This window comes from Strongylocentrotus purpuratus, unplaced genomic scaffold, assembly GCF_000002235.5.
Source record: "Strongylocentrotus purpuratus isolate Spur 01 unplaced genomic scaffold, Spur_5.0 spur5_scaffold_1, whole genome shotgun sequence".
Classification (NCBI taxonomy): Eukaryota; Metazoa; Echinodermata; class Echinoidea; order Camarodonta; family Strongylocentrotidae; genus Strongylocentrotus; species Strongylocentrotus purpuratus.
Genome location: NW_022145594.1, coordinates 2623117 through 2636233, shown reverse-complemented (window position 1 = coordinate 2636233; position 13117 = coordinate 2623117). Strand labels below are relative to the sequence as shown.

Below are 13117 nucleotides of genomic sequence, written 5' to 3'. Positions count from 1 at the left end.
GGCTATTAAAACTCTATCGTATGACATTTTAAGTAAATCATGACCGACACGGATGTAAAGCTGAGATCTTACTCTATACCAGGGGCGGCGATTTCGTTTCATGACCGGGGGTGGGGGGGGGGGGGAATGCGAGGAACGAGAGAGGAGTGACGTAATGAGCAAAAACGTTTATAGGGGGGGGGGGAGAAAAAATCTGCATCATTACCTCTCTTACATGTCACATGGAGGCCCCGCGGAACGTTTTTCAAAGTGGGAGGGGCTAAAGTATTTGCGACCAGATTGAGCAAAGCAATTAAGTGGGGTGTAAATTTGGCGTGGGTCATATAAGGGCGGAGAGAGTTTTTAGGCATTTAATAAGGGTCAGATGAGCATATTTTGAAACCTTATTTGTGACACTTGCATGCAGGTCACTAATCGAGGTGGGGTCCAGGGGGCGAAGCCCCCAGAAGCTCAGCGGTTTTAGGCATTAAATTACGATCAGATGAGCACCCAGGGGCCGCCTTAGGGCCCTTGGTGGGGTCTAGCAGGCGGAGCCTCCGTAAGCTCAGGGTTTTATGCCTTTGGGGGAAGAGAATATGGTCAGATGAGCATCCATTGGCCCGCTTAGGTCCCAGGTCCGGAGCCCCCGGAAGCTCAGGGAAAATCATGCCATTTCAGTAACATTTGTAAATTAGTCACTGGTATAGAATTAGAAATAAACCACGTTTGAATTTTATCTGGTGGGGGGATGGGGGGGGGGGGGAACTACCCCAAGCACGAGTGAGTGAGCATAGTGAACGAGAGGGGTGAAGGTGACGAAAGTGACTATGCCCTCACAGGTTTTGAAGTTTTGTTGTATGACAAAATTATATTCCTTAATTAGCAAAACTATAGTATGAAAACAAACAATATACTTTTCTCACTTCTCTTTTTTTACAATATTTACTTGTACATTTTGAAGGATATTATGCGAGGGAGCATATAGCTCCCGAGCCAGAAGATTTTTTTTGCATTTTTATTTGTCTAAACGCTGCACTCTTGGGCCCTCCAAAGCCTAATAGTGTGTTGCAGTCAGTATTTGCTGTACATTTTTTTTTTGCAACTCAGCATGTGACCTATGATAGAGAAAAGAGTAAGATCTCAGCTTTAAATTGATGTAGGCCATTATTTGATTAAATGTTATCAATTTGTGTTGTTAAAAAATCCAAATATATTATTTTACTCAAGTTGTGGCCGTTACCGTCAGCTGCGATGTGCAATTTTTTTTCTTCCTTTCCGATTGTACGATTTGGAGACACTATAGCCTCCTCATTATTGGTCGCCAGTTTCAATGAGCGCCACTAATCTGGAGATTCCTTGACCTGGAGATAATTTCTTGACCAAAACCCTGCGATTGTTTACATTTGTGACGCTACTTCATGTGAGTAAGACTCAAAATATATAAAGTGTATTCTGTATTGATTATGTTACATGTCGCTATGATTAGCTTTGAGATTCTGTTTGAGCGTTTTCTTTGAAAACGAAACCCACTTTGTCCGTACAATAATCAGCATGATCAGCGCTGTGCCCTGTACTTAGCCACACATCATGACATAGACTCTACATGTACAGTGTAGCTGCTATCCTAGCCTGGCTAGCTGTGTATAAATAAAATTGAAACTGTTGAGACGACCTAGACCCAGGGGCGTCTCCAAAGGAGGGGGGGGGGGGCGGTGGGGAGGGGGATGCGACACCCCACCCCCCCCCCTCCTGTTAGGAGATCGTCAGTAAAATTATGCTGCCGTCGGGGAAAAAGAGAAAAGGGGAGAGGGGAAAAAAGAAAAGAGGGATATTATGGGAAGAAAAGAAAAGAGAAAAGGAAGAGGAAAAAGAGAAGAGAAGAAAGAAAGAAATAAAAAGAAAAGGAAGGAGGAGAGGAAAGAAAGGAAAAGAAAGAAAATGAGAAAAGAGAAAAGGGAAAACACAAAAACGGGGGATGAAAGAGAAGAGCCTGAGAGAGGAAGGTGGGAATAAAAGAGAGAGGAGGGTTGTTGGGTGGAGTCGTCTCGTCGAGGGAGCAAGAAAGACACGCATATATGTTGCTGTGTCGGTATTCTTGCTCAATCCTCGTGTACTAGATCTAGAGTAGAGTCTCCGGTTTGCGGCATAGCCCGGTTTGCGGCCAGGGGTATCGGTCTTCAAAATAAAATAAATAGAGTAAAGGAGCCCGTTTTCGGCCACTTAAGACAAAATCCTATTTTTAGGACTCTTTACTTCCTATTTATTATCATTTCTTGTTCAAATCATGAAGCAAATATTATTATTATTTAAACAAAAAAAGAATCCCAGAAAAAAATCACGAATTGCCATGACAATATTCATTTCAATTTTCACTGTTTTGGAGCCAGTTATCGGCCGAGCGTTTCAGTTTACGGCCGCATGTACAAAGTCAATAGGAAGCGCTCGCGCGCGCCGTGCGTTTCCGCGCTGATGTACAGCACAAGCGTGCGGAGCAGGTATCCCACGCCAGAGCTACCTGGTGCTCGCCTGGTCGAAGACAGGCACAGCGGTGATCGGAAGTTGGAATCTGAATTAGACAGAGATATCGTGTGTGCGTCGCGGTGTGCGGCTGCATTGATTTAATACATGCGATGAGATACTTTTGAGCTTGCGACTAGCACAAAATCGGGCTCTAAATCTGAAAAATACTTGAAATAAAGCTCATTTTATGGTACCCATATTTCTTACAGACACGCGTAAGATACTCGATTTTTCAGATTTGGGTAGCGGGACCGGCGATTACATCGCTAAAATGTGATATTTTAGGATATATTTTCCATTGCAAATGTGGTTCTTCAGTGACACTGGCATGGTATGGTATGTGTGGGATATGTGTTATGGTATTATGCGATGTATTTTAGAGTGATTTTACCTTGCATCCAACCAATCGGCCGAAAACTGGAGCTGGCCGATTACCGGCTCCTTTACTCTATGACTCAATAATAATTGAAACCTACGTACTGTGGGTTCTGCTTTGCCAAAAACGTCTGTAGCAGATGCTCCTGTTGGTAGAGTATCCGTCGGCGATGTCGGAAATCTACGGCACTAGTCGCCGATGAAAATTCCAGCAGGTGCTAACTTTTAAGTTAAGAGATCGAGGCATGACTAGATCAATATTGTAGCTCTATTTGTCCGATATTTGTCCGATATTTGTCCGATTGGAGGTGAAATTTGATGTTTTTGTGGAAGTATGATGGCTGTGGTCTGTCTCCTATCGCAGATATTTTGATTGTGCCACCGCATGGCCAGTTGCATGGGGTGGCCAGAAACCGGCATGTAATTGCGTGTTTTTCTGGTTTGCGGCCAGGGGTGTCCATACACACATAACATGCGGGATCGTGTATGATGGTATGTGTGCTGATGTGTGTACCCGCTATGACCCGATAGTTTCTAGTAGTACGTACCCCCGTATGGGATGATCCATTCGAGGAAAAGGTGAAATTGTTTAAAACTTGACAAATTTACTGTAGCAACAGATAAACATGAGAATTTGGGTTACCTGTAGTAATTTGGTATATGCTTTGATCGTGACGTAGCGCATAAAGCTTTGTGACGTACGCGTGCCGCAAACCGGGTAATGCGTGCCCGCAAACCGGGGAACACGAAGCATTTCGAAACGTGGTCAATGCAGACCACGCTGTGGGTCAGTTAGGTTATTTGTTACTTCTATTTAATAAGTAAGTATATGGACTCTATATTGAGGGTATTGAAGTATTCTGTGAGTATTTGCATAAAAATAGAATCGGCAGTTCCCGCCGATCGGCCGCACACCGGAGCCACTACCCTAGTTACTACTATATCAATGCAGAAGTTTGAAGTCAGTGAGATGTTAAATGTCGGTCGGCTGACAAGTATTTTTCCCCTATGAACTGTGCCTTTTATCCGCTGTGACGACTTCTAAGAGAGAGACTAATACTTGTATTTTCTCGAAGTTTCACTTTTCTATAATATCAGCTAAAGAAATCGGAGGTTAACATTTTTTCGGGTAACTACATGTAAATTCAAACAAGGATTAAAGATAAAGGTGAGTTCTGGTCCTCCGATTGCATTGTGAAAGAAAGGGTGTGGAATCGACCAGAAACGGTGGATTATACATGTAAGTATTGGTGTGTCAATGTACACAGAAAGATGGGACTACACGAACACGTGGCGTAAAAATCCGTCCTGATTTTTATGATGTTACATGACATATTTAGAATATGAAGGCATTTGAAGAGCCATGCTTTTCAGGGAACATGTTTTATCTGATGTTCTTCCACACTTGCATTTTAACAATGATAATGCTCACAAATTATTTTTCACCTCTTCCCAGAACTCAACCTTCTCTTTAAGAGTCAAGAACGGTACAACAAATCTTCTTCTTTCTATAATAATTCAATGAAGCGCCAAATTTTCTGATCAGCCACTTCGTTTTCATTGTGTGCATTTTTTTTTTGGCACCGCACACACGCTAAATCTCCATGTAAAATCAAAAACACATATTCAATCGTAACGAGACATGACGGAGGAAAATCAGCGGCGGTTTCTGTAGTTTTTCTCCCCCCCCCCCCCCCCCCCCCCCCGTCCACTCCGTGAATGGAGGGATACCATGCATGTTCCCAAAATGTCCGGTAAAGGGGTACTTTTCACCTATCAGAGTCCGGCCCATAGTACATGTACACAAAAATCCAGCCCGTGTTGACTTTACACAACAGAATTAGGGGGGTGTTTTCAAAAGGAGGGAACATGCATATATGCGTACCCTAAATAACACTGAGTGGGGGGCCTGGGTTTTTCTACATGATCAATAGAGGTCGTCTAGACTAAACAGTTTTTAATACACAAAAAGTATTAAACGGTGCGAACGAGCTTTGCGCACAGTCCCATTACGTGGCGTCATTTCCCTGACCTTTTTTCTGATAACTTATTTTGTATGTCCGCGGCATGGCAGGCACAAGAGAGATCAGACTCGACTCCACACCCCTCTCAGTCTCACATTGAGATGATCGTCTCACTGTCAAGTCAAGTGGTCATTGTTTTTGTTGATGTTGGTTTAATGGCCATTGATGATTGACATTGTCCATTGCCATGATCGCGACATCAGGGATTCTTCCACATCAGTCGTAAAAAACTAGTTTTTTAAAAATTTTAATCTGTTTCTATTTTGATTATTTGAATTTAAACAACTTAAATTTCTATTCCTTTAATTGTATTATAAATGACTGATGTGGAAGACTAGTCAACGCACCCTTTCGGCTTTTGACGGATGGTCGCGTTAAAGTTAACGTGACGCGACGCTACCCACCCTTTCGGCAAAACGGAGATATAATGTTGTACAAATAAATTACTTTAAAGAAATACTGTAAATGTAGATTTGTAGCTAACAGCTACTACTACTAGCTAGTTTTCAATGAAGCCAACACAAATAGTTTGCCTTATAAATACATTCATTTATTTAATAAGTGATTAAAAACTGTGGGAAAATGTTTTCAGTACAGAATTTTGTCATTCTCCTTCAACTGCTTTTCATTTCTTTTCTTACCTTAGCTATTGGGAGTTGATGTCATGCCAGGAGAGTCATGGACTACAACTACATGAACCAGCCAGGCAACCCAAGCCAGCACCAGCACCCAGTCACTGAGTACATGCACCCTACCACAGCACACTCACAGCATGGCGTATACCAGCAATCCATACCACTGCACCAGCCATCCCAGATACCCTACACCGCAGGTATGCTGCCCCCTGAGTTCAGGGTCGGGATTGGCAGTGGGCATGCACCCGTTGATTCGTCACAACTTGGGGAGGTGGCCAGGAATGAAAACGTTGTTACCATGGTGACTGTATCAGGTGAGTAGTCAACCGGCCATTGCCAAAGTGGAGGTGTTATGGTGACTTTTTATCAATGGGTTGAGGGTTCAAATCCCACCCCGGCACTCATGTTCTTTGTCAAGTCATTAATCCACATCTGCCACTCTCTACCTTGGTGTAAATGGGTACATATAGTACCTGATATGCTAGAACCCCAAATGTTTGGCAATAATGCAATTTGTTGTAAAAGTCCTGTGTATTCTGCTCTGGATTCAGCCTTTAAAAATGAATGGCAGCATAAACAATTTTTAATATACTGCATCCAAGTATTTTATCTGTTGATTTCTTTATGCAGTGCCTCCAAGTACAACAGCATTTTTCATGGTGAAGGAATTCCTTATAAACCCTCCTAAAACAAGATGAAATGAATAGATGAGTAAATATATGAACCTTGCCTATTAGTTTGCATCATATGTATAATAACGTTGAGCGAATGGCAGCCAGCGATAGCCAATCAGAAAGACCTTTTTTTTACTGCAGCGTAGGCAAATAAGGCTGAGACTGGGAGCGGATGTAAGCTTAAGTTTTATGTGCCAAATTCATGTTCAGGAGGATATCTAGATATTATAATTTGAGTAAGGAAATCCATTGAAATCTAAAAACTTTTAGGATGCTGCACGCCTCCAGCTGAAAAAATGCCACGTGTCATTCGTTATGACTGCAGATTGTTCTCAAGGCTTGGATTTTTTAAATAAGTTGTTTGAAATTTCTAAATGAAATATAAAAACTCAAAATAGTTCATGAAAGAGGATGGCAACGGATAACGGTACTTGTACTGTACAGTGAATGTACACACTTCAAATTGAAATTGAGGATAATAAAATTAGAGATACCTTCAGCATGTATAAAGAAATGGTTCCGCGGAAGAAAATTTCTGAACTATTTCTGTAATAGTGAGAGATTTCGTCTCTGTAACTTTTTCACCAATAACTGAATTAAGCAACAAGTACCGTTGCGTTTGCTGGTGCCTTCATCTATGTGAAAAGCGATTTAACTCTTAAGCTGCCACCCATACAATGCACCCAGTGCCACAGTGCTAATCCCTATTGTGCCAGCCAGAAATCTCCTGTGTGCCAAGTTAATATAAGGGTTGGTTCAAGTGCGTGTTATTTAAATCTTTTCAAAAAACAAATCGCTAAATTACTCGAGAAAATCCAATCTGACTGTTGTATACAAAGACGCGTAATCCAAAGCCGATAATCTGATGTACGCGATGGTACTTTCAATAGCGCTGCAAAAGCAATCAGCACGGTGCAATGGGCATGAAGAACAATGACTGTTATTACATATGCTTGCTAGCATGCACAAAGCAGAGTAGCGGTGGCTCGCTAGCATGAACGTGGCAGTCAATCGATAGCGCTTGCGTGCACAGAGCACTATAACAATAGCGCGCTAGCAGTCTCATGGCAGGATATGAGTTAATAAGATTAATTAATTTTGTTGTTTGATTTCCATGCTCAGATCAGGACGTTCATACAACACTTCTCCAGATGCAGAATGATTTAGCACGCAATCACCCTGTAAGGTACACAACACCAACCAATGCTGGGCATATTCAAACATCAGGGGCACGACCAGGCAGTCACCAAACACCACTAACAACGAGCATGGTGCATATCAGACCCAGGCAGGATACAACTGCGCCAAGCACCGTCACCCATCAACCACACATGGTACCAGCAGGAGAGCAATCAGGACCACTACAAACTAGCTCAGCACCTAGCCTTGCACCATCTGAACAAGCAGAGGCACCGGTAGAAGCTGCTGATACCACCAGTGAACCGGAGGAAGCCCCTCTGGGTGGCCCTCTACCAGAAGGGCTGGCATACAGGAAGCTCGGGCAGAAAACTGTCTGCGTGGTTGCAGATCGGACACTCCCTGCAGGGGTGCGCTTTGGTCCTTTCAAGGGAGCATTTGGCAAGGGCCCTATTCACTTCAATAACGTCTTGTCTTGGGAGGTAGGTCTTGGTTACCACAAGGGATCTGGGAAGTGCATGCACAGAAGATACTTCATGGTAGTAGTAGTGGTAGTGGTAGTTGTAGGGGTAGTAGTAGTAGTAGTGGTAGAAGTAGTGGTAATGGTAGTACACTGTAGTAGTAGTAGTAGTGGTATTAAAGATAAGGACCAGTTATGGTCATGCGATTGCATTGTGAAAGAAACGTTGTGGAATCGATCAGAAAAGGTTGATCATCTAGCATATAAGTATTGGTGTGTACTGCAAAGTTCTGGAATCATCAAAATGAAAAGAAATTTAGCCCAGTCTTCGTAAAGTTACAAGCACTGTACACAGAAAGATGTATATGGGACTACACACAAGTGCTCAACACGTGCGTTTATCTCTCATAGTCCAATAGATAAACTAATTTACCAAATATATCAATTAGTAGGCGGTTTCCCGGCAAATTTGTTATCATCATGTATTAGTCAAAACATATTTTCACATGATTGGTAATAAGAGCTTCCATTTCATTTTTTGAAATTGGGGCGTTTCCAATACTGGTCTTTACCTTTAATAAAATTGACAGTCATTACATGAAATATCTAACAATTTCTTTTGACCGTTGCCAGACCTCATCTTTCTCTTTATCTCTTGCCTTTCCTTCAGCTGACTCTAGAGGGCAGGGTAGTTGGTTTCCTGAGCCCCGTGAAGGGTGAGAAAGCCTGGACCACCATGGTAAGATCTGCACAGCATCTGAGTGAACTGACTGCCGAGGCTGACCAGTACAACGGCCGTATCTACTTCACTACCATCAAGGAGATTCAACCTGGTCAAGAGTTCAAAGTGTTCTACAGTGAGGAGTACAGGGAGGGCTGTGGCTTCAAGAGTGGTCTGGACAATCTCAAGTATAACCCAGGTAAAAGATAAATATTAACCATCTTTTTTGGGTTATCTAATCCTTTATTGCTGGATGGGTTAAACTGGGCATTGTGGCTCGCACCTGTAATCCAGCTAGCAAGGCAGTTACAAACTGATTCAGCCAAGGACGCAGGTTCGAAACTGAGTCACATCTTTTGGTTGGTGATGTTTAAAGGTCAACCCCAGACATAAATAATCATATCTGATTGATACACATCTGTAAAAACCCAATACACACACACACACACACACACGCCTGTCATGAACAAAAGGCTCTAATGTACAGTAAGTGAACATATACACCATGACAACAAACAAAATACCACTCAAAATTACAAGAAGTTTACTTTTCATGTGATGTCTATTGTCCACTACTTGAAACTGATAACCAATTCAGCAATTCACTAGATTCATTAATATGTAACTTCATAACATTGCATAAGTAGGGCATGATTTTCTCCTCAAACTTCAAGATGTATACATTTTTATAGGACTTGGAAGAATGAAATTGAAGTAGAATGATTTCTTTCTAGTGCCATTTCCATCCCCCAATTTGCCACAGAGTTTTATTTTCTTCTTAGTTTTTTTTGTTTTCTTGGTTCGCTTGCATCAGGCCTTAGCTTCTCTTGGAAACTGTTCAGTTTATCATGATGATGATGCTGATTTTCAGTTTGCTTTCTGTGTGTTACCTATGAAAAAGACAAGTTTTGCAAATGCTTTATTCTTTTCATACATATATATATATATATATATCTTTGTTTTTTGTCCTCTGCTTTTTCTGCATACAGAATCCAAAGGTTTTGAGTGCAGCTTCTGCCCATGCCATTGCAGCAACTCCAAGAGTCTCCTGCGTCACATCAAGCTATTCCACCACAAAGAGAAGCGATCCGACATTGATGTAGAGATACAACAGATCAGAGATGACAAAGAGCCTTCTCAAGAGAGAGATGAAAGAGTTACTTCAGTCTATGAGGGAGAGGGAGATGCCAGAGAAGTCTCTGAGGGTGGAAGATTCACCTGCGGCACTTGTGGAAAGCAGTTCCAGAGCCAAGGACCTCTGATCATGCATGAGAAGTTCCACCAGAATCTGGCCCTCGGAGAAGATGCAGGAGAAGAGGAGGACGATGACCAATCGGATTACTTCCCTTGCCAGAATTGCGGCTTCGTTTGCCCCAACAAGTCGTCCCTAGCGAATCACATACTGGGTCACAAGAAAGCACCCTTTGGATGTAATGAATGTGGGCAGGTCTGCAATTCGCGGAAGGCTTTGACCGGGCACAAGAAGGCGGAGCATGCAGTGGACTCGAAAGGTGCTGGTGGTGAAAAACGGTTGAAGATTAAGTTGCGGGTACGGAGGCACGCTTCTGGTAAGAATTTTTGCAAGACTTGTGGCTACTCCTGTGCAGGTCCGAAGGAGTTTCAGAGCCATATGAAAGGACACAAGCTGTATCCCTTTGGGTGCCCTGAGTGTGGATGTCTTTATGAACAAAAGAACGCTCTTTTGCTTCATCTTAAGGAACGGCACAGTACCTCCAATGGAAAAGGACAACCCGGTCAGACAAAAAGTGACAAACACAAGTGCACCAAGTGTGGGTTTAATTGCTCTGACGAAAACTCTCTCAAAACACATGTCAAGAATCACGATAAAGCTCCATATGGATGTGATGTGTGTGGGCTGATGTACACACAGAAACAATTTGTAATGCGACATAAACGTGTGAAACATGGTGCTGCCTCCCCCGACAAGCCAAGCGCCCTCAACTCTACGCTTTCCCCTTGGACGTGTACAGATTGTAACAAGACTTACGTCAATGAGAAGAGCTTGACGAGACACCAGAAGGAGAAACATGGGAAAGTGTTTGAAGCTCAGTACCAGCTCAGTGGTGCCAAAGGACAAGGGCCTGGTGATTTTGAATGTGATCTTTGTGTACAGAGTTTCACAACACCAACAGCCTTTAATGCACATCTTCAAGAAGTACATGGCATTGAACCACATCCCAGTGACTTGAAGAAGGGAGGAACCAAAAGAAAGGTTGCTGTTCTTCCAACAGGAACCAATGTGGCATCAAAGGATGCACAGAGCAACGTTCTAGGGTCGACTCGATGCTATATCTGCGGTAAGACATTCATCAGATACAGCTTCTTGCATGATCATCTGAGGCAGCATCATGGTATTGAGCCATTGACAAGAGGAGGTACCCAGATACAGGAGACATCGCAGGTAAGCCAGATTGAACAGAATGGAACCAACCCAGCAGAGGACCAGGACAAGGTCGAACAGATCGACATGCTCGGGAAACCCATGGACTATTACAATCGTCCCCGCCCTTTCAAGTGCAAGCTTTGTCCTCGAAGGTTCGTCTATCGCCACGTTCTCAAGCGCCACGAGTACAAGGTCCACCTCGGCGGCAGCAAATTCACCTGCAGCTTCTGTCAGAAAGGCTTTGACATGGAAAGCCAGCTGTTGGTTCATGTCCAGAAGCATACCAAGAACCGACCTTTCAAGTGCGCCCTTTGCACCCGATCCTTTGCCTCTGAAAGCGCACTTGATAACCACCAGAAGGAACACACCGGTGAGAAACCTCACAAGTGTGATGTCTGCGAGCGTGGGTTTGGCACACGTAAGCTCATGAACAAACACAAGTCACGTGTCCACAGCAACAGGGAGAAGAAGTTCATCTGCTCCTTCTGTGGCAAGAAGTTTCTGGCCGGTAAAGATCACAAGGTTCATGAGAGGCGGCACAAGGGTATCCGACCCTTTGTGTGTCTGTCCTGTGGGAAGGCTTTTAAGGACAAACACGCTAGAGATGTTCATATGCGTATCCATACTGGTGAGAAGCCGTACGTTTGTCGACAATGCGGCAAAGCATTTCCCCTACCTCACAGACTCACCGATCATATCGTCATGCACACGAAGGAGAATATGGAACAGGCAGCAGCAATCTCGGCCATTGCAACCAACACACAAACATGAAACAAAGCCATCTGCATGATTTAAGACTTGAACCACAAACCATGTGATCCACATTCCAAAGTCCAGTGATGAATCCACTAGACCACTTCACCTCTTGAAATATCTACAAATACAAAATTTGTTATTGTGGTTTATAATAATATATATTCAGTTCTTGTATAGCGCATAATACGTTATGAAATAACATATCTATGCGCTTCCAAAGGGCTTTGGAAATTATTACCCTAGCTTTAGCTCCGGCAGCCGTAATTGGCGCACAGTGCATTTTAAGGAATAATCCTACCAGGTCCCCATTTACCTCACCTGGGTTGAGTGTGGCAAATGTAGATCAATGTCTTGCCAATTAAAGACATTAGTATTTTTTCTTATGTATGTATTGCCAGTATACATGTAATGGAATTTTGTACATGCGTACATAAAAATACATAAGAACAGTAAGATCATGAGGCGTATAGGAAATACGAGTGGGGAAGATAAATGAGGCATTAAAATTGTTTTTTTTCTCCAGAAAAATATATTTAAATCATGGCAACGTAAAGCTGCCTTTGGAACCGAAGGGGTTTTTAGAAGAAGAAAAAAAAGGTGATAAAACAGTCTCTAAGTCTATTAAAGCCCCACTGTCCTACTTGTAGCTACGTGCTCCCTCTATATAGAAATCTTCCCAATCGGTACCTGTTGGTGCCCCATGATCCTCTTTTTCTTATGTTAGTTGAGAGCTGAGTTAATGAGATAACCACCTGTCAGTGACCTCGCTGTGTGGTCTAATCCCTTCTGGCACAGTAGTATTAAATTGATTTGTGTGTACATACATGTATAAACGTGAAAGTAATGGTTGTAATGCCAATGATTTTGTACATGTTAAATACTCAGTTTATACCAGCCTGTGAATCAATTATCATAATGATAACGATAATAGTGATAGTAGTAATAATAATAGGATAAGGAAAGGAGAAAAAGAAGCCAAAGTGAAAGAAGAAGAAGAAGAAGAAATAGAAAAAGAAAAAGAAGAAATATGAAGCAGGAGGAAGTGGGGGAGGAAGAGGAGAGGAAGGAGGGGGAGGAAAAGGAAGAAGTGGGAGGAGGACAATAAGAGGGAGGAGAAGAAGAGAGGAAGAAGAATTGGATTTACACATGTATAGCACCTTTTCTAGAGGATACCTTATACATTGTATTACATGTAGTTTTAAAAGGAGTAGTACTTGTTATAGTTACCGGTATACATCATTTGATGTGGCTTTTTTTTCTTCATTTCATTACTATACGGCTCGATACTGTTCTGCATTCTACTTTGCCAATACATGTATGTTTCCTACAAATATTTGTGGATATGATAATTATAATGATAGTGGGTTCTTGTATAGCGCTCATGTCTCTTAAACTTGGCGCTCCACCATTATTACTCTGGCTGTAGCATGGC

General features: G+C 42.6%; 1 protein-coding gene across 1 annotated transcript; it reads left to right on the top strand.

Moving 5' to 3' along the window:
- The first annotated feature begins 1305 nt into the window (after positions 1-1305).
- Positions 1306-11739, top strand: LOC100888664 (zinc finger protein 585A). The gene is made up of 5 exons (XM_030977493.1): positions 1306-1399; positions 5545-5847; positions 7330-7826; positions 8475-8724; positions 9515-11739. Exons 2-5 carry the CDS (start codon positions 5577-5579, stop codon positions 11698-11700), a joined length of 3204 nt encoding a protein of 1067 aa, XP_030833353.1. The 5' UTR covers positions 1306-1399; positions 5545-5576; the 3' UTR covers positions 11701-11739.
- The last annotated feature ends 1378 nt before the right edge of the window (positions 11740-13117 follow it).